General features: G+C 41.2%; 1 protein-coding gene across 1 annotated transcript; it reads right to left on the bottom strand.

The window, feature by feature from the left end:
- Nucleotides 1–675: 675 nt before the first annotated feature.
- sox18 (SRY-box transcription factor 18) lies at nucleotides 676–9,287 on the bottom strand. Its single transcript, XM_039801741.1, has 2 exons — nucleotides 8,408–9,287; nucleotides 676–5,522 (listed from the first exon to the last, which is right to left on the bottom strand). Exons 1-2 carry the CDS (start codon nucleotides 8,811–8,813, stop codon nucleotides 4,174–4,176), a joined length of 1,755 nt encoding a protein of 584 aa, XP_039657675.1. The 5' UTR covers nucleotides 8,814–9,287; the 3' UTR covers nucleotides 676–4,173.
- Between the last annotated feature and the right edge of the window lie 13,872 nt (nucleotides 9,288–23,159).

Below are 23,159 nucleotides of genomic sequence, written 5' to 3'. Positions count from 1 at the left end.
GTTTTACATAATCATCACCCATTTTTGAAATCTTAAGAAAACTTTGAATTGCTTAACCCTAAACTGAACCAAATTGGTTTTACTGTCCCAAACATGCTACTACATTGCATATATCTGTACATGTTGTTCATTCATTGTTCATATTACATAGCCATATGTATTCTGCTCTTATAAGGTAACTGCTAAACCACCTTCTGTAAACCAACTGTATACTCCTGTCTACACTGCATATATTTCTTGTCCTTTCTTGCACTTTTCGGCTTTTTTTTGCACTTATGGTTGGACATAAACTGCATTTTGTTGTCTTTGTACTTGTTCTCTGCACAATGAGAATAAAGTTGAATCTAATCTAACAAGTAAAATAATGTGGTTAAAGAGACTTTCATAATATGAACAATATCCAAATCATGACATTCTGACAGAATGAATTTCATTTAAATGACAAATGTTCATCTACTTTGTGCCACAAACCCATTTATTATTAAACTAACTCAATGCATAATCAAAATGTATTTGCTTTGCAAATTGTATGAGGTGTTTCTGTAGCTCTCAGATGTGAACATGGAGGACTGACTGAACATGGAACTCTCTTTGGATCTAAAATGTAACACAAATAGGGAAATGTATTTGGTTAATTCAGCCAAACTTGTTGCTTCAGAGACTTGCAAACCAAAGTGAAATCTTAGAAGAGTTTATTTTGTCACATTATTTTCCATCCATTTTCCAATTACAGCCAACCCACATTTCTCAAATATGAACACAAACAAAACTATTCTCTGCACAAAATGTAAAAATCATCCCTGTCAGACAGATTTAGAAGCATCACAACTACACTTCTGGGAAAATCCTGCTTTTAATTTGTCGTTATATGACTGCTGAGAAAATGTCCTTTGTTTTAATCCCAATATCTTGGGTGTTTCTTTTTTTTTCAGATAATTATTACCAAAAGCCCCAGAGTTATTGCACGACTCAAAAAAAAAAAAAAAATAAGAAGCCCTGCCTGTCTCTCTGATGTTCTTTGTGTGTCACAGTAAATTAGAATGGAAACAAGGCTGTTTGGTGTCAACAGAGAAGAATGTCTAATGCAGATGTAGAAGTACTTTTTTTTTTTATACTTTGCTTGAACTGCCGCTTCTCTGCGGCTCCATCCTCTAGAGGAAATGTTTGGAAAAATCTACTGTTGCTCTGTTTTCAACCAATGGTGGCCACAAGTAACGGTGTGGTAAATATAACTGGTTTCACTGTACAAGATACACAATTTAGTTCTACTGTTTCATGTAAAAAAAAAAAAAAAGGATTGTCTGTAGGACTAATGCAGAACAGATGCAGGCTAAATCCTTCAAGAGAGACTTCTGGTTTTTGCTCCCACTGTATTCATAAATATTACAGCATATATCCTTCACATACAGAGAGACCTCTACAGTGGCTACAACTGTGGATTTTGATTTTCTCAGCCCGAATAAATTTGTCATTTTCATTTCCAGCAGTGTAGGTAAATAACATTGGTGTGGGAGGGAACATTTCTGGGTTTGCTGGTGTCACTGGTAGAGCTAAGTGGAACATGTAACCCATTAAAGACCCATACAGATCTACAAGAGATCTTTACACTTATAGATTTCCTTTTGAAGGCAAGTTTACACACACAATACACATACATTTTGGATGAACAACAAAAAAAAGAGCAGTGGAAACGCACTGCTCCAATGCTTTAAAGGAGTAGTTTAACATTTTGGGGAAATACGCTTATTCACATTGAGAGTGTGACTGTCATTGTCACTGTCATGTCTGTGGGATAAGTACGGAGCTGGAGCCGGGAGGCGATTAGCATAGTTTAGCACACACACACACACACACACACACACACAGGGTGATAAAGCTAGTCTGGATCGGTCCATAATTAACACCTTTAATTGAATTGGTCCACAACCAAGTTTTGATTTTGAAGAAAAAAAGGCCAGCTGTTCCGTATTTAAAAGACAGACACGAGAATGGCATCAATCTTCTCATCTAACTCTCAGCAAGAAAGCAAACACATGTCCTAAAATGTCAAACTATTCCTTTAATAAAAGAAACATTAAAAAAACACAGTCCTTTCTGTACAACATTTAAATTGTTTGGCTTTTAATAAGTAGTGTTCCTTCTATACAGCTAAGACATTAAACCCAGTGCAAAGAGAACTTTTCATAGTCTCAATTTCTCCTTCACATGCTGCCAAGAGGCATAGCATCTATATATATATATATATACAGTCAAAGGCTACATCAAAACCAGATTTCCAAAAATAATAAGACTTACCACATGAAAAATTATCCATAAACGTTCTAATGAAATTAAGAATGGAACAATTTGTAATTGTAACCAAACGGTTAACCAATATCTACGTTGCTTTGCACGAACTTGCAAATATGCAGACCTTACAGACATGATGATTTTTGAAGTATAAAGTGAAGCTTTAGACTCGATCCAATAGCACTTTATTTGCTGACCCCAATCTTCTGTTATTTGTAGAACTAAATTACACTTTTTAACTTAAAAAAAAAAGACATTTTGTTTAAACAAGTGATATGCTTGTTATACCAGAGAGGCTTACTGGTCATAAAGAATGATCTTTGATTCATCAACATATCCGTGTTTGCCAGGAAGCAAAGCAACTTAAAACTTGCATATTTTGGCAGGGAGTTTGACATGAGGCCCTGTCATGGACTGAGACCGAGAGGGAACGGCATGTATCACGGTCAGAAAAAAAAAAAAAAAACCGACCCGGCTTGTAAAACATCCTTACAGTTTGTGGGAGACATCAGTGGTCTGCTCGGGGCCGTGGCCAAGGCTTTCCCGACAACACTGCTGAGATATACATGTGGAGGCTGGATCAAGTCTCTCCTATCCAGTCTCTCTCTCTCTGACCATCTCCCAAATTTCTCATTGTTCTTCATGTTCCCATTTAATGGACAGAATGGATTAAATTAAATTCATAAAGTTCAGTTGAGATGAATATTTGTCTGGTCCTGAGATTAAAGGTCAATAATGATACGAGATGGTCTTAAAATTCAGATTTGTCATAGCTGTGGATTTTTCTGTTGACCAGAGTACACACAGTGCAATTAAAGAAATCATTTTGCTTGCGTAATCTTCCTACAGCATGTACTGTCTATCACCAGAAAGGGTTAGAGTGCAGAGAAACGAAACCTGTGGAACAGGTAGAAGCAGGTAGACAATTTAACTAGTTGATATCCTACATCCCTGAATCCTTCCAACTATGTAGCCACCAGAACTGCTTCCAGGTTATAAATGTTTCCAGCTATTGATAAAGACTCCTGGTTTATTAGCATTACACATGCTAACACACACCGAGCACCCTTTATGAGTTGGTGAAAACACACAATGCTATTTTAGTTTTTCTGCCTGGCATACATAGGCCTATTTCTTTCTTTTCCTTGAGTGCCTAAAGTCAAAATATTAAGTTCTGATCTTTCTGTGATACCGTATTCATTTGGATTAACACGCACTCATCTTGATAAAGAGCATCAAGCTGGCAGTGATGCAACAGAAATGGTGAGTTTTTTTTCTGATTACGTATGCTAGCTAAGTGACTGACAGTAGCTAATTTTGCAATTGCTCAGCAGAAGCCAAAACCTCCTGCTAGAACTTCTGCCTAAAAGTTGCCATGAACTAGTAATCCATGCATATCTAGTTACTAAGTTAACACAATCTCAGCTAGCCACACTAGGTCAAGGAATGCTGCTTAGCTAGCCAGACAATCATTCAAGATAATGTTCAGGGATGCATTAATCAATCTAAACGAAGTATTTAGCGTTTTCATTTTTCTTTTATTTGACAAAAGTGCTTTCTTTGCCAGTTAAGTTTTTATTTTTCCAGTTCACACTTTTAAAAAGAAAACTGTATTTTGTCTCTACCCAGCTCTAGCTCTAGTAAAAGTTGCTATGATAAAAAACACTTGTCTGCATCTTTCTTTTTTAGAATGAAGAAAAGCTTTTAAATTGAGAGTTGGAGTCTGTGAGAGACAAGCAAGGCATGACAATGGCTAAGAATATGAGCCAAAACTAATGTTCCCAACACACTTCCTCCAGATCATGTAACAATGGTTCAAATGAACCAAACCAAACTGTGCAGTACGCAAGGAGGTACACATCGAGAGATGAGATCATGGAGTATTTATCCAGTGATACAGGCACTGTAGTAGACAGCACTGCTGGCATCAGAAAGAGCAGATATAAGAGGGCTGCTCTCTTCATCACAGCCACCAGCACCACTCAAAATGCTACTGACATCCCTGTTCATAATACTGCTATTCATGCTACTACCTACGCTACTGCGCCCACTCAAGACTTTCGACCCACAGCCCCCACCGCGCCCGTAGGCTTCCTCTCGATTCCTTCCGACATTTACATACTGGTCAAACTCATGCCTGTCCACCTCGGACCAGAACTCAGCAGAAGAAGATCCCAAATGGCAGGAGGACTCTGGATTTGAAGGGTCTAAGTGCAACGGAGGAGGGAAGGTGGATGTGGGGATGGAGGAGGATGAGCAGGAAGAAGGAGAAGTTTCAGGAGGAGGTGAAAGCTGCCCCAGCTGAGAGGGCATGTAATACGCAGCATTTGGAGCGCTGTTCCCATACATTTGGCTGAAGTAGCCGACAGGAGCAGTGGATTGATGTGGCGTTAGGTGGGATTTTATCGGCTCAGGGAGGCTGATGGAGGGCTGGGGGTAAGACACAGGGGAGGAGCAGTCGGACAGAGGTGGTGGGCACTTTACAGGATTCCGCAAGGCAATGTGGTGACCAGAGGTGGGATTTAACCTAGAGCTCATGCTCGACGTCATATTTGACTCGACAGAACTCGTTCTAGAATCAACTCTGGAACTTCTACCTGGACTCAAATTGGAGTTCAAACAGTTGCTTGAACTGGCACCAACACTCATTCCTGAACTGTGTGTTGCTGCGCCATTTATGGAGCTGTGATGACTGTGGTTGTTGTAATTATGGCTGTAATGCTGGTTAGGATGGTGAAGGTGGTGGTGGTAGCCACTCCAACCTCCCAGACCTGCCTCTTCTTGCATATGTTGGGGGAAAAACACAGATTCCCCAGCTCCATCTTCCAGAACATCCAGAGGGGACATCTCCGGAGTGGGCAAGCCATAGCTCTCCAGCTCTAGGTGTCCTGGGGCCTGGAGGTCCCTGAAGTGCCCGAGAGAGTGCAGAAGATGGTGGGAGTGATGGTGATGTGAAGGGTGGGCACCTACATTACCATAGGCAGAACCTCCAGAGACACTTTCTGCACCCAAGGGGCTGATACCAGGTCCTAATCCAAGGCCTGGTGCCCCGCCATGGGCTAAACTGTGAAGCAGAAGCCCCGGTTCAACTCGCTTGAGTTTTTTGGTGGTCTTTTTGCGACGGGGCCTGTACTTGTAGTTTGGGTGATCCTGGAGGTGCTGGACACGGAGACGTTCTGCTTCCTCCACAAATGGCCGCTTGTCTGTAGCACTCAGGGCCTTCCATGACTGACCTGAAAGATGTGAAAAAAGACACAATTGTATAATAATGAACACTATTTTTATCATCTTAGGGCCTTGAAAAAGGTAAAAGTGGTATTCAAGAAAAGGATTGCTAATAATATCACTGACAATCATGATCTAAATCAAAGTCATCATCAACATCATTATTTAGACAGCAGATTCTAGGGCTGCAACTAAAGATTATTTTATTATGGATTAATCTGACAATTATTTTCTTGATTATTAATTAAGTTTTTGGTTTCAAAGATATTTAGTTTACTGTCATAGAAGACAATAAAATGATGACATTTATGCCTATAACTTAATGGAGAAATTGCTAATCACAATCAATCGACGAATTGTTCATGTTGTTGGCACTAAATTTAACCCTAAATGTATTTGTAATGTCAGTTTACACATTTAAGGTTCTTTTAAGGATGCCAGAACATCCTGGTGATCCCCCTGTAGGCCTGTTGGGTCTAATTTAATCATACAGCAGTGATGGAAAAAACTAAAACAACAATGACACAATGCTGCTCACATTGATAGCTGTATTACAGACTATAAGACGTTCCACCCAACTTCATTTGTTTGCGGTCCGTAATGTCATCTGGTCTAAAAGCTGCTCAGACACAAAGTGCCATGAGTCATAGTAGGGCTGGGCAATATATCGATATTATATTGATAATGTGAGATATCGACATTGAGGTTTGGTCAAGAATTGTGAATCGTGATTTGATTTTCCCCATATCACTCAACCCTATTTCGTAGCCATTTATCTGATGTATTTATACATTGTGTTAAGTAATACATTTCCAGTTTGTCTTATGTTGTAGACACCAGTGGCCCTGAGATTTGAGCCGCACTTCATGGTTTGAATTGAAAATCTCAAGCTGCAGATGAGCTCAGCAGATTCTGATTGCACTGACAAGCAAGTGTGAATATTGTTTTGTTGTGTATTAATTTGAAGCAGATTAATATGAAAACAAGCCTGTTGCTCTCTCGAGTAACAGAAAAACTAGCCCGTCAAAACTGCTACACACAATTTTTTTACTTTGTGTACTTTTCAACATCAACATGAAGATGTTCAATACATTGACACCTGGTTGAAAAAGATATGGTCCATGGTGTTCCATTTCACTCTAACTATAACATGCATTAAAACCAGTAATCATTTGGCATCAGTTTAGTTAGTTTGCATCAGTCCTGTCTTACACAATCATGTCAAAATTAACAATGGGCTGTAAACCCTGACCCCATTGCCTCCTCTTACATTTATTCTTAATTAGACATACCTGCTTAAATAAAGTATATAATATATAGTACTCCACCCAAAACACGTTTTTATCAAATCCTCACCCCCTGCACAGTGGAAAAAAATTGCAGTTTCCACAGTGGAGGAGAACAGCGGTTGTGGTCCCAGTGGATTCATGTTGGTCACAGTGGATTCCATATTTTGACAAAATTATGAAGTTTGAAACATAATGAGCATGGTGGTCAGAACAGATTTATGCCGTTTATATGGACATTTCTGTCCTCTTACTCTGTCACTGAGGAATCTACAAACGCTTTAGACAGTGTGTGATGCTCAATGATCACTTCAATGTTGTCACTTCAATGTTGAGATCCAGGCTTTAAAGATATTATAATAATCTTAGTTCTTTTAGATAAGAACATCAGCTGAACTTGTGAAACTGTACATTTGTTCTTCAACCAATTAATGATTTATGACAGATGTCAACTTACTGCTTCAGTGGTAAAAAGTGAAGCTGTTAACATTTAAAACCCAAAACAAAAACAAGCTTGATGACTAAAGTACACTGGTATAAATATCATGGGACCAAAAGTGATACCAAGAGTATCACTTTTAAGTCATATTTAAATGATGGATGATTGGTGACAGTATTGTCAGAAGGAGAATGTAATTGTGAAGTCATATATATATATATATATATATATATATATATATATATATATATATATATTTGTGTGTAGCCTGTGCTGTAGCCATCCACCCAGTGCCGATGGATACACAGTTTGAGGCAGTTTCAGCATGAAATACCCCCTGCGTAAAGTGTTGTATTCAAATTTATGTTTTTTTTATGGTTTAAAAAAAAGGTATCAGGCTAGCTGGAACCCCATTGTTTCCAGTCTTTATGCTAAGATAGGCTATCACCTTCCAGCTCCATTCTAAACTCACACACAAGTGTTATATCGATCTTCTAATCTAAATAAGCATATTCACCAATTCAACTCCTACTAACATATGGCATGCTTACATGCCATATGTTAGTAGTTAATACAGCATGATAACATGCAAAGGTATTTTGTCAGAAACTTTCATACAATATGATAATGTAGTCAAAAGCTACCTAGGAAGAGGAGAATGTAATTGTGAAGTCATATATATATATATATATATATATATATATATATATATATATATATATATATTTGTGTGTATTGGACATTAATAAAAATATTTCTAATATAATGTTCTTGTTGTTAGTTCTATTAGCACTACTGGGACTACAATGGGTGAGGTGTGTCCCACTGAGCTATAAATACTGGTAAAAGAAAAATTGCTCAAATTATAACTTGCAATTAAATACCCAAACGTCCCTTTATAAAACTTGTGTTTGAGATGTTGGTTTAGGCAATCTAAACTGGTCAGGACCCAGTTTCCCAGAACCATTGTAAGACTGAGATGATCTTAGAATGGGTCAAAGATCCTCTTAGCCTGAAAATGCATTTGGGTAACTGGGTCCTGATTTACATATCCCACCTAATTGGATTTCACCAGTCTGGTTTCACTGGACAGTTTTTGATACACTGCATTCAGTTTCAGTTACAGTTTTAATTTCCCTGATTGGGTTTTTTATGTTCCCTGGCTTACCGAGCATCTTGCTGAGCACAGCGTTGTGCAGGTCAGGGTTCTGCACGGCCAGTCGCTTCCTCTCATCTTTGGCCCAGACCATGAAGGCGTTCATGGGCCTGCGGATCCTCGTCTCACCCCCCACAGCCTTCCCGTCGGCCGTGCCTGCCGACACACTTCCTGCCTGGGTCAGGTCCGGACTCTGTCCCCCTGAACTGGGTGTCAGAGAAATCCTCGCTTCTGTCCTCCTCATCTTCCCGGCTCCAAGGCCATCGGGAGAACCGCAGTCCCCGGAGAGGTTCTGCTCAAAACCTATTTCAGAATCAGAAGCAGGGCTCGGGGTCCCGGACGCCCAGGGGCCCCCGAGAGACATCCGGCTGGCATGCAGAAGAGTCTCTCTAGACAAGCTGGGATCGGTTAAATTCATTCCAGAACCGGGCTTGGATTCAATTTCTTAGTCCAAGTGAAATCCTGCAAACGTCTGTCTCAGCTTGTTGGGTTGCAAAGTTCTGGAAAAAATTTGCAGCTCGAAATGTTTCGGTTGACGAAGAGAAAGATCAAGAGAGGAATCTGATGGATTTGGAGCACAAATCCCAAAGCAAAGCATCGAGATCTGAGAGGAGGTGGAAGACGAGAAAGAAAGAGAAAACAAACAAGTTGTGGTGCAGGATATTCCCCTCTGTAAATGATCCACAATGACTCTGCCTCTTTCTTTTCTTCACTCTTTTTTTTTCTTCTTTCCTCTCTCTCAAAAGACAACAGTTTGTGTTTGGAGTGTGTGGTGCAGCGGTTTGTCCAAAGCTCGATTCCCCTCCGTCACACGGGACGCCCAACTCACCGTCTCTCTGTCTGTCTGCCCTCTTTGAAAGTTTTGAAACTTGTGGCCAGATTTAACCGACCCACGCTGACTATATATACCCCGCCCTGACCAATCACATAAATATATAGCCGGGGACTTAACCAATGAGATGCCAGGCGGGCCCGAAAGGAAGGGACGAGTGTGTGAGGGAGACAGAGCAAAGGAGGGGGGGGGTGGGGGCAGGTCCAAGCATGGCCTCCCCCTCTTTCCTCCTCCGCAACCGCCACCCTTTCCTCCCCCCTGTAGCTTCACACACACACACACACACACACACACACACACACAAACACACAGTCCGTCTGTACAGGGAGATGTAATCAGAGAGGTTCCATTGTTTCTGCCCAACTGAGAATGGAGCTTCTCACACACACGAATACACACATTCAAGGGACACACTCATGCAAACTGTTCTCACACACACACACACACACACACACACACACACACACACACACACACACACACACACAGACACAGGTATCTGCACGGATACACTCTCTAACGCATTCATGAAACAAGCACACATAAAAATGAGACCAAGACGACATTTATAATTAAGTTTGCACACAAATGAGAGACAAAACATGGACAAACACATATATAGTTGGGCTTACAGTGTGTGTGTGTGTGTGTGTGTGTGTGTGTGTGTGTGTGTGTGTGTGTGTGTGTGTGTGTGTGTGTATATATATTTGAGGGCAGGGCAGCGGTAACACAGTTGACCACAGTCTCAACCAAAGTGATTAGTGGCTGAGCTTAACAACAACTTACTGGGAGAGAGAGAGAGAGAGAGAGAGGGGCGGGGGGCAGGGGGCGGGGGGCTGGATAGGGAGTGGGTGGTGCTCCTGATGGGGGTCCAGGCATGTTGAACCCCAACAGTAAAGGTTTCAGGTTTTGACGGATGCAGCATCAGCAGCCAGTTGCTGAGGCAAGTAGTCGCATGTAGTGATTTAACAATCGGACTGGATTGTAATATATAATACAGAATACAGAATTTTTATGATTTATGCTAGACATTTCCAAAAAAAAAGACTCAACACTGTGACACGTGGTGCTTTCATGTGCTGGTTTAGTGATTTTTGAAATCGCGACAAGCCAGCCACAGAGCACTTGTTGCGATGTGGGAAAACGAATCCTGGAGGATGATGGAACAAATATGGGCAGGATGTAAAAGTAGATTTTTTTTTTGACAGCTCGTTGAATTAAATGTGCAAGCGTTTGTTGCGAGCCTGTATGAATGTGTGTTCTATATCTTGGTGCGATGATAAGTCTGCTGATACGGCTCCCGTCTAACTCAGTCTCTGTCGCTTTAAAGTCAGATATTATTTTTAAACGCATCCCTCAACTAAACGACCTCTTTAGATGAATATATTGTATGTGGTGCGTTTGTCTGTCTGCCAAGGACGTGCCCCCCCCCCCCTACCCCCTCCCTCCGCCACAATATAATGACCCCCTGCGCACACACACACACACACACACACACACACATACACACATCGAGAGTCTGGGACAACATGGTAAGTGGGAGTAGTTCCTGGTTGGTTGAGCAGGAGGCTCTGAGACGCCGCAGCAGTCTCCCCTGGAGCTGGGCGTGGGGAGGAAAGTGTGTGTGTGTGTGTGTGTGTGTGTGTGTGTGTGTGTGTGTGTGTGTGTGTGTGTGTGTGTGTGTGTGTGTGTCATTGTCATTGTTTGTAAGTATATCGAGGTGCGTATACTTGTTCACCTAGAAACACAGCTCAAGAGTCTCAACCTCCTACATTTAGCTTCTTTTGGAATCTCTATGCTCCTAATCTATCAGCATGTATTGTAGTGTCACGCAATTAGAGCAAGTTGGTGCAAGAAATGTGCATTTGTGCTGTTGGTGCAAGAAATGTGCATTTGTTCTGCAAAGTGTCGTACTCTCTTCTGAATGGGCACCCTGTGTACACAAGACAAGAAAAAGACCATTTTAAAACTATAATCTTTAGATTATAGTTTTAAAATGGTAATGCGTACATCTGAATACAACAATTCGGGATAAAAGACTGTTAGCAGTCATTCACATCTGATCACTGCAGCTTGACTCAATTGTGGATATTTAAAGCGCTCTTATTATGCTCATTTTCAGGTTCATACTTGTATTTTGAGGTTGTACCAGAATAGGTTTACATGGTTTAATCTTCACAAAAACCACCATATTTTTGTTGTACTGCACGTTGCTGCAGCTCCTCTTTTCACCCTGTGTGTTCAGGTTTCTGTTTTAGAGTGAGACATCTCACTTCTGTACCATCTTTGTTGTATCTCACTCAAAACAGCATGGATGGTTTTTTTTTGTCCAAGTTTGTATGTGTATGGAAGCACCAGAGATACAAAATAACACCCCAAATCCCAGAAAAAGTGATTTTATTATTCATAATATGGGCACTTTAAAGAAATAGTTCAACATTTTGGGGAATATGCTTATTTGTTTCCTTTTCCATCCGTGAGATGACAAGATTAATACTATTCGCATGACATTTAGAGGGACTCGCAATGTGGAAATTTCTCTGTGAAAAAACAACACAAAATGGATTGTACCATTGTGACTTCAAACGAAACCTGTGCTCCCCAACTGAATTTGCCAACCTGTGCTGTAGCCATCCACCCAGTGCCGATGGATACACAGTTTGAGGCAGTTTCAGCATGAAATACCCCCTGCGTAAAGTGTTGTATTCAAATTTATGTTTTTTTTATGGTTTAAAAAAAAGGTATCAGGCTAGCTGGAACCCCATTGTTTCCAGTCTTTATGCTAAGATAGGCTATCACCTTCCAGCTCCATTCTAAACTCACACACAAGTGTTATATCGATCTTCTAATCTAAATAAGCATATTCACCAATTCAACTCCTACTAACATATGGCATGCTTACATGCCATATGTTAATAGTTAATACAGCATGATAACATGCAAAGGTATTTTGTCAGAAACTTTCATACAATATGATAATGTAGTCAAAAGCTACCTAGGAAATAATGATCTCAGCAGTGGAAACATCACATCGCCTGGCATCAGCGCCATCTTCACCTCCACCTTCACCTTATCTGTTATTATTAGGTTATGCAGTTCATTATCACCACTGTAGAGTTGTGTGTGTTTGTGTGTGTGTGTTTGTGTGTGTGTGTGTGTGTGTGTGTGTGTTTTCTTGTTTAACTATATTCGTGGGGTCCAAAAACCGGGAGTCCAGTGCTGGACCCCACAAGTTTAAAGGGCTGTTTGAGGGTTAAGACCTGGTTGTAGGATTAGGGTTAGAATTAGGTTATGGTAAGGGTGAGGGTAAGGGTTAAGGTTAGGCATTTAGTTGTGATGGTTAAGGTTAGGGTAAGGGGCTAGGGAATGCATTATGTCAATGATGGGTCCCCACAAAGATAATGCCAGGCACTGTGTGTGTGTGTGTGTGTGTGTGTGTGTGTGTGTGTGTGTGTGTGTGTGTGTGTTTGTGTGTGTGTGTGTGTGTGTGTGTGTGTGTGTGTGCGTGCGTATGTGCGTGCGTGCGTGCAAGAGGGAGAGAGAGAGACAGTGTCGTGGCACCACACCTTTGCCACAAAGGAAATTTGGCAGCAACTCCAGACTTTGTGGCGAGAAAGAAAAGAGAGACAGAGAGAGAAAGAGGAGGGAGAACATGGCACGAGGGACATGTTTCCTTGCAACTCCTGATAATACACACACGCACGCACGCACGCACGCAAGCACACACACACACACACGCACGCACGCACGCACACATACACACACAAACACAAACAATATACACACACACACACACATTCTGGACAAGAAGCTAAGACACAATGGCATCGTAATGGGCGTGTTTACTAGTGTGTGTGTGTGTGTGTGTGTGTGTGTGTGTTTATATGTGGGAGAGGTCATGTTCACACACCGCTCTATTTTCGAACGTGCTGAAGGAGGGAAGTGTGTGATGATGGATTGGAGACACACACACACACACACACACATACCCTTAACACAGGTCCTTTCGGGAATCCCCCACCTCTATCACCCACTGACACACACACACACACTTGCATAATAAACAAACTACACAAAAGAAACAACAGACACAGCCATCACACAACTAGTTGCACATCATTTGTATGACCTTTGACCTGTAGAAATGGGACTGAACGGAGGAAAAAAAAGATTTTCGGTACCATTATAATATCTTTTTAAGCTCAACAGATTAAGACAACTATCTGTGTTTTATATCGTTTTTTTTGGATGTGTGTTGATGGTGGAGGACCTACAACGTGCCAAAAGCTACATTAAAGTTTATTTTTTGGGAGCTCTAGTTATTTTATTTTACTTTTTTACCAATTTTCAATGGTGTACGCAGCTGACACTGCCTTATTTTCTTATTTGGTAATTATGTTTTTGTTATTTTTCTATTCAAGGCATTTGGCATGCTGAGTGGGCTCCAAGAAGAGTTTCACGATCCCATGAAACTCATTCAAAAGCCACTGTACAATTCCAAAGATGGTGCTCAGTAGAGAAAATCCGCCTGTTTTTTCCTCAATTTTGCTTGTGTTAGATGTCTGCATGGTCATTTATGTGTTTTTGTGTTCTATGATCCAAAAATACATTGGCGTAATTGTGTTTTTCCCACTAAATTTACCCTTGAACTGGAGGTTTATACAAACCTTTACATGCTGAATCAGTTTCAGGGTTCTGAAGTGGATGAAAGTCAATCCAATCTCTGGTTGAATCATTTTTTATGAGCGAAAGTGTGAAAAACGAGACTGTGAAGGCTGATAAACAACTTAATGAAAGTTTCCCCTTTTGGAGACACAGAGACAGTGAGAAAACGTCACAGCTCGTTTTGAAGTCTGATTTAAGGCTAGAACTAAAACGGATTAAGATTGGGGAAAGATTTTTGCTTGAATGTCTATGGGGTTTATTCATATATTCGCAAGAATTTCAAATGACGTTCAAACTGTTGTGTCTCTCCGTCAGATTTACATTTGAAAAGAAGATTGATGAAAAAAATCTGGGTGGGGGAAAGTGAAAGCGCGGCGCTTGTTGTCCCTCCCTGTTGAGGTGCTCTTGAGCAAGGCCCTTAACCCCCCCAACCGCTCCAGTGGAGCTTCTCAGTGGCCAGCAGATCAGACTGTGGTGGTACTGGGCAGCTTCCAGGTATGGGTGTATAACTGTGTGAATGTGATCTGCCAAAAAGAGAGGCTTCCTCTCAGTGAACCTTCCCTGAATAAATAAAGGTAAAAAAAAATATAAATAATAATAATAATAATAATAATAATAATAATAATAATAATAATAATAATAATAATAATAATATTTACCTCCTGGTTAGGAAATGGTAATTTAACCCTTGTCAAAACCGAAAATCAACACTTTTCAAATTTTTTCTGCACATTTTTCGATGCTTTTTTCAACATTTTTGACGTTTTTTAATTTATTTTTTGACGTTTTTGTCGCTTTTTAAAATATTGATATAGTGCCTTGTTTGACGCTTTTTTTTTCAAAGCTTTATTCTACTGTTTAGTCGCTTTTTTCAATGTTTTTTGGCGCTTTTGTCACTTTTACTTCATTTTAGTCAACATTCTTCGACGTTTTTTTAAACATTTTAATTGCGAAGAGCGCTGCGTTGAACCATCCAAGGTTATTTTTGGGCAATTTTGTTGAAAGAAACCCACATTTCTGATATCGAAAACTTTGAAAAGGGGTCCAGACTTGACTTATGGTGACATACGGTGTGGATAGCGTTCTTCAAAATGCAGACGGGTGACATATTATGGAAAAAAATGTATTAAATGAGTAAAGCAATGTACCGCGTGCAGATGCTTTGATACACAGCAGGAGAGGGTCACTGAATGGATGATCACTTTCAGAAAAAGGCTACACGGTGATGGGACGCGGCGACGTGGCTCAAAAGATAGAGTACAATAAGATAAGTATGTGAAATACATATGTACGTGAAGATTATTTGAATCAACAGTGGCAAAAATATCTGATCTTATCCCAACTTTTAAACTTTTGATGCTTTAACAGAATCAACCCCTCCTGACTTTAACTTCACAGATGTGGTCGGAGGTGAAAGAAAAGGAGGAGGAGGAATAGCTCCCTCACGTAATGATGCTTTCTTGCGCAAACTGTGAGTAACCCAGAGACAGTCAGCATCCGGTTGCACCGTCAGCTATCTGTCGGCCTCTGTCTGTCTCTCTGTCGGTCTATTCTTTGCCCCGCAGCAGAGCTTATCATTTCTTATCCTGTAATTAATGCACTGCAGCACCGCGGGACAATATACGACCTTTCCCACCGAACACAACGCCTCTGTTCTCTAGGCGAACACTTGTTTTCGTCTCCCATCTCTTATGTCCCGTTGTCTTCTCTTTTTTTTTTCCTCTTCGCCCCTGTCATTTTCTGTCTTTCTTCTACAGACTCTCACGCAAATCTTTCATTTTCATTTTTTTTTTTTTATCACTCTTGTTGTTTTTTTAGATCTTAAATCTCTTCTTCACACTTCATTCCTCCCCACTCATCTTCTCTGGCCTCTCTCTGTTCCAAAGCAGTATAACCTGCTTCCATTTAATAACCATGTCTGAGGAAAATCAGGAAACCCCCACCCCCACCCCACCTCATGTTGTTTCTCAGGATTCGACATGCTCGCGCAGACGTACAGGAAGCTAGCAACAAGTGGCTGGGAGATAGAGGAGAGATGCTTTATGGGAAAGTGACCTGAGGGCCATGTGATGTCGTGATCAGGATTGTATGAGCCATCTTATATGACAGGTAGAGCAGTGACTCAGCAGTTAGTGTTGTGACCTTAAAGACAGAAAGGTCCGGGTTTACATTTTGGCCCTGGGCCTTTTTTTGGAGCTCACAGGGTTTCGCATGTCGTTTACATCTTTTCACATTTGAAAAGAGACCAAGCTGCATAATTTCAAATCGGCCGTGCGTATTGAGAGTGAAAGAGAAGAGAGAAGTGACCAGTGAACCAGAACACGTCATACAAACACTGCTAAAATCACAGGCATCTTTCCCTTTCTAGCAGTAGCAGTTTGTACAGTAAGTCATACAATCTTAGATCAAATCAACTATAGATTATTTCTTCTGTGTCAAAAGCAGTGGCGTTGATTGTTTTCTACAACACATGGTTACAGTAAAAACAAGGACTAAACTAGAACTAATGCAAGAGAAGTAAAAACCCTTGAAAAAGATAATTTATTTTAAGCCAGGTATTGATATATTGTTTTTATTTTAACATCACTAAGGCATGGAATGCCCATACACCATTATTAGACCCTAGCACGTTCCAATCTGTATCCATCACACACATATTTGCTGTGTGTGCCCTTGAAAATGTAAAGCACCACTCACATGCCGAATGATGAAGACGTGTAGCGACTTTGCCGATCCTTGAACCCATCGGCCATCGGTCTGACCTTATGGCATCTAGGCCAGCCAATATTTCCTGGGGCTTCTGGTGAATCCGTATAACACGTGTCTGGGCCAAGACTTCCTCTCCCGTTTGTCAGGTCCCATTAGCAGCTTGAGAAATGAGAATGGAGTTGGAGTTGAAAGACAACGTCTCTACAAACAGATATTTGCATATGAATGCAGAATAAAATAAAAAGCCAATTCAAAAGTGTCATCAAACGATTCAAATGCTCTCCACATGGACTGTGTACCTGCATGCTACCAAAGCGCGCTCAAACGTGATTGCTCAATACTACTTGGACTACAAACGGACTACAAATGGGCAACAAACGGACTACAAACTTAAACGGAACACTTCTGAAACCAAAATCTTGTCCTGTTGCCTACAGATTCTGCATTCATATGCAGAAATCTATTAGCCTGTAAAAGACAGAGAGTGAAAGTTATATACATTATATACAGTTATAAGGGAGGTGACCTGTGGAAAGTGAGGTGTATTGTCATCCTATTTTATCTGATCATTCTATAATTTGTATTTAGGCCATATCTGAACTATATGTAGCTAGAAGTGATGAACTTTACTCTACTTTTGGGGGATACTTCTATAGGAAAAGGGGCAAAAGTTTGAACAAAGTTTCCATCTACAAGTAGGACAAAGTTATAGGACTGTTTTAGCTTCCTGACAACCATTTGCCAATATTCTCTATGGGAACAAAAATGTAAGGCATTCTTGCCTGTGTCACTGCCAATGTCACAGCATACAATTCCTCCTGATTATAAGTGTATGTGGCGCCAAAAATATGGTGGCAACGGGAAAAACATAAAGCGGTCAAACTATGGGGTTATGTATAGTAAATGCTGTAAAAGTGTATGGTTGGGAAATAAAATGAAATATTATGGATTCACATTCTTGTGTCAGTCATGGTGCCTGCTGGCATTCTGAGACATTTACACACGTATGATTAGAATTTGGAGATGGACAGACAGGAAGTGTTAGCTCACCAACAGCTTTAAATTAAAGCCCTCTGCTGAGCTGTTTACCCATACATTAGAACAGCTTTATGAAGGGTAGTCCTGCCTTAGCAACCGCACCGGCCACACGAGCTCCAGTTCAGTCAACCCCTGTCGAACTGCGCCACTCCGCCTAATAACAGGTTAAAGGTTAAAGATTCAGATCGCTGTGCTGTCTGGGAAAATCTGACAGCTCGGAGAAATAATGAACACTCTTCTTTCCTTCCTGACCACTGCAGAGGCCAAAGTTATCACAGCGATGCGTCCCAGTGGTTAGCCTGGCAATCCGTTCAAAGAATATGTGGAATTAGAGTCTTGCTGCCCTGCAAACGAGAGCAGGGTTTGATCATTCGTCCTTTATCTATACCGGCTTATGCCTACAGACAAAACAGAGACATTCAGATTTGTTCTCATTTTTTGTTTATTGGAGCACCTGAGAATACAGAAAGTCAACTGGTGGATTTACTTTGTCTTTGAAATGAAACAAATGGCTCAAACTAACTAGCTTGTACACAGCGTGGTTCGACCCCGTCTAAAGGCTAAAGCGATTAAACCTTTTCCTCAAAGGTCAGAGTTGAAGGCAGTGCAAAAGCCTGCCGTCATAAAAAGCAGGGAGATGCACTGAATCATACAAGTGGGGATAAGGATGCACACTTAAGCACATGTCTCCTCGAAGACATTCGTGGTGTTAGGAAGGGGTGTCAGACTGGGGGTTGGAAATGGGACTGAATGCTCAGGGCCCTCATGTGAGGTGGGCCCAAAAAGACGCAACAACGAACAGCAGTGGATGCGGCCCATCGAGAATGCCTTTCTAAAGAGCCCAGAATTTTGTGCTTAGCCCATGGCGTTAGGGTTAAGTTAGGAAAATTTCACTTTATGAGGTTTTTTTTAACATTAATATGCGTTCCCCCAGCTTGCCTATGGTCCCCCAGTGGCTAGAAATGGCGATAGGTGTAAACCGAGCCCTGGGTATCCTGCTCTGCCTTTGAGAAAATGAAAGCTCAGATGGGCCAATCAGGAATCTTCTCCTTATGAGGTCATAAGGAGCAAGGTTACCTCCCCTTTCTCTGCTTTGCCCACCCAGAGAATTTAGCCCACCCATGAGAGAGAGACATCATGGCTTTCAAAGGAGCAAAGTGGCAGTTGGTCAAGGCCACACCACCACCCTCCACCTTGCCCCCCCTCTCTTCAGATACAGTATTAATTCAATTCAATTCAATTTTATTTATAGTATCAAATCGTAACACGAGTTATCTCGAGACACTTTACAGATAGAGTAGGTCTAGACCACACTCTATAATTTACAAAGTCCCAACAATTCCAGTAATTCCCTCAAGAGCAAGCAGTGCGACAGTGGCGAGGAAAAACTCCCTCTTGGGAAGAAACCTCGGACAGACCCAGGCTCTTGGTAGGCGGTGTCTGACGGTGCCGGTTGGGGATGTGATGAACAGTGGCGATAATAGTCACATTAATAATGGAACAGGGACTTCAAATGGTAGTAGTCGTAGTAGTTCATGTCATATCAGGGCGCTGCAGGGCGTTACAGGATGTAGCGTGGCCCAGCAGAGCATGGATGGACGCAGCAGGAAGCAGCAGGGTTCAACAGGACGCAGCATGACACTGCAGGGCACCGCAGAGCTTAGCAGGGAGTGCAGCAGGACCACGGCGACAGCTGTAACCAAGATCTTGGTGCCAACGTTCTCCAAGGAAATACGCTGGTTGAAAAAAACCTAAGGACTCCGGGGAGTAAACTCCCCAGAAGCTAGGATTAATAACAAGCATTTCTGGGACGGGCTGCACACAAATGGTAATAGAAAGGGAGAGGAGAGAGCAGCTCAGTGTGTCAAAGCAAGCAAGTCCCCCGGCAGTCTAGAACTATAACAGCGTAACTAAGAGAGACAGGTCCACTAAGGTCTATATAAAAGAGACTTCAGATACAGCATTAGGGGACCACTAAGGCCTATATAAAAGTATCCAAAGAGCACCATGTCATGGGACCTTTAAAGTGACCAAAGTAGTTGTGTGAAGAATGAATACAGACAAGTTGAAGTCCCCAACACGTTCACACTTCCTCCACACAGCTGGCCAACTGAACCATGATGAGGGCTTGCTTGTCAAATTCTTAAAATTACACAAATTGTGTGTAAAATGATGCAGCGCCACACAAAAGTGTCAAGGGGATATTATTTCAGACGATGGGACAGGCACTTTGGTTGAAGCATGCTGACACTTTAAGACCTTAACACCAAATATTTACAGATTACAGTAGTCTCTGTCTGACTTACAGTGAATGTTTAAAATGAAAAGTCACATGTGGTCTCTCTTTAAGTCTTCCCTTGAGGTGGATTGTGACAAACAAAGTTTCTTTCAAATCATGGGACAACGCAGGCTCAACAGTGCTGACAAGTAGCAACCGCACAAGACCACATCAGTTACAAAGTATTTTAACCAATATTTTATTTTTAACAACATTTTTAGGCAAAAGATGTGTCTGTAAGTCGGTAGGGATTGTCTTCCATTAATTGTCTATGGAGCATCTCCGGACTTTATACGCAATGACATCACAAGTTTGAGACTTCTCTGGTCTCTGGCTTTGAGGGAGAAGCTCACGTTCACGGCCATGAAAATAACATATTGGAATTCTTGATTTATGTGGCGTTCCCCTTTAAGTATCAGCACCTTCAGAGAGGATGGCAGTCTAACCAACAGTCATATCTCACGGACTGCTCGGTCTACACACCCACCACATGCTCAACTATTTTCACACAGACTCGTTAAAATGACGACTTCAAACCTAACTCGGCATTGTTTTGAGCCGCGTGTTTTTGGCTTCCCTCACAAACATTCCTCCAGACTGGTATGGGCCACTGACCTGCCAGCAGAGCCGCTTTGTCTTAACTTGGAGCAATCAACGGAGGCAATTGTGTACATTTTATTTCCCAAATCAACAACAGTATTGCATCTAAGGGTAAAGCATCCTGAAAATGTATTTACAGATCTTCCCATGTGCAAGAGTACCTCAGTGGTGGCTGCTCAGAGAGAAGAACATGATTTTTTTAAATGTTTTTAAGTTTGAATATGTCCCAGGATTCAAACTAGCAACTCTTATGTCAAAGAATGAGTTTCTCTGATCGATGCATGTCCCGGCATGTCCGTTGTTCATTTATCACTCTACTTGCAACCACATCAGTTGTGTGTTTTGTGTTGTGTGTTGGGCTTGGAGCAGCTGCAGCTGTAAAGCACATGAAAAAAATCCCAAAGGCTGCCAGTTTGAATCGAAGTCAATTTTCTTTTTGAGCGTGGGAGTTGTTACTTCATTAACTGCTGCTTTGAGTTTGAGAAAAGCACTTTAGCACTTTGTAAAGTCTTGAGTTTGATTTAGTGGAATGTTATAAAGTTTTTGATTATTATTGAAAGCTTTAAGAATGATCTTAACTTAAACCATGAGTTAGGGGCCGTCCATACCAAGAATGATAATGATAACTATAAATATAAAGATTTAAAAGTCGTTCTAACTCAAGTGGATGGCGGCGTCCACAACCACAACTATATTGACAACGGCAGTTGGCGAACGATTTCACTTTCAAAGCAATTTGATGAACGATAGAAACACTGACAGCCAATCAAAATCCATCTGAGTTTACCACATGGCACAGCGGAAAGAGACAAGAGATTTGATTCAAGCAGGTGGTCAGTTAGCTCATAAAACGTACCTGAATCCACGAATATGTAGGATATTACTACAGACATTCCTGTAATCTTACGTTTCATCTGCTGTATTATGTATTATTATCAGCTGGAGTGTGCAGTGCGTGCTTGACGCCACTGTTTGCAGAACATTATCGTTTAGCGGTGTTGATGCTCACATCATTATAGTTGTAGTTATCGTTCTTGTTGTGGACGGCCCTTTAGTCCCACATTCAGCCTTTAAGACGCATTTTTAAAATGAAGACAAAATATTCAGCCAGTTGGGAGGGTTGGCATTCCAAAACAACACATAACATTTTCTTATACCTGATGTCCTTATCACACATCCCTTGTCAGTTTCTTTGAAAATTGTTACATAAAACCATTTAAACAATTATTCATATACCTGCTTTTCTGATCTGCTGTCTTTCTTGAGGTATGGTTAGGTTTAGGCACAAAATACTACTGCTAGGAGAAGATTGCAGTCATGTAAAGAGAAACCTATGTTGGCCGTTGGTAGGAACAGGAATCAGACAGCAGTTCATGTTCATCCATTCATCCATTCACCAACCCGACACAACCCAACCAATCCACCCCAACCAACCAACCAACTAGCCAACCCAACCCACCCAATCAGCCAACCAACCAGCCAGCCAGCCAACCCAATCCTGATACCGACACACAAACACCCTTTACACATGAGACGTACCGGGCTTCAACCACACCGCTGTGAGATGACGTAGAATAAAGGCTGCCAAGTCCGCGTAGGAAGGGATGGGTCAAACCAACACAGGAATTACACACAGGAGACCGCTGTTCAAGTCCTGTGTGAAACCAACAGTCAACGTTATTTTACTTACGTATGTAAGTTAACTTACTCACATCACTTACATAAGTTACTTTACAAACATACTTATTTCAACCCAAACCATGTTTTCCTAAACCTGACCAAGTAGTTTGGTTGCCTAAACTTAACCCTACCCTGCATGTTGAGAATTGACACCAAAGGGGTACCCAGAGCATTAAAAACACAATCTGTTTTTTTTTCAAAATGAAATAAATATGCTGTTCACATGATGAGGGTACAGTTAGTCCCTCATCCTATTTGTAGCATTTGTAACATTTAGGTCTGTATTACTAAAGGTAAGTTGTGCGAGGTTACTTGAGATCTTGCTTAGCTCTGATTGGAGCATTGAGGGACAGGAAAGAGTCAATAAGGATCAGTTAATTATTATGAAAATTATTAGAATTATTTTCAAATAATTGTTTTTAGAAATTGGTGGCAATTTTGTGTACTTGCAGTATACTAATTTGGGTAGTGCTTGCTATTTAGTGTTGAGCCAAATATATTTGGACACAGTCACTGAAGTCAGTGCCGAAACATTTGATGAAATACCCTTAAATGTTTAAACATACTGTACTTTCACCTGATAAGCCTCTTAATATAAAGTTGTCATGTTAAGAAACGTTCAACTCATGGGTCAAGCGTTTTCAGTATTGCTTTCACACGGACAAACACAAGCAGTGAGTCTGTGCAATATTTCACGTATTCGCTCTTTGTTTCCCAAACAGCCCCGGGGGCCTGTTTAGTCTGTACATTTCCACTTATCTTATTTTTCCCATTTTTCTCCTTTTCACCCCTGCTAACAACGACTTTCTGTAAACTCCCCACATTTTTCTGACTCGTGTTCATTTCCGGCAGCAACCGAATATCTTCTGTCCATCAAACGTATTTCTGAACAAGAGAAGGAGGGAGAGCAAGACTACAATGTACACAAGAACAAAACTAAAGGAGGGAGGGGGTGAAACAAG

The sequence above is a fragment of the Perca fluviatilis genome, chromosome 5 (genome assembly GCF_010015445.1).
Source record: "Perca fluviatilis chromosome 5, GENO_Pfluv_1.0, whole genome shotgun sequence".
Classification (NCBI taxonomy): domain Eukaryota; kingdom Metazoa; phylum Chordata; class Actinopteri; order Perciformes; family Percidae; genus Perca; species Perca fluviatilis.
This window is presented reverse-complemented; position numbering and strand designations above follow the sequence as displayed.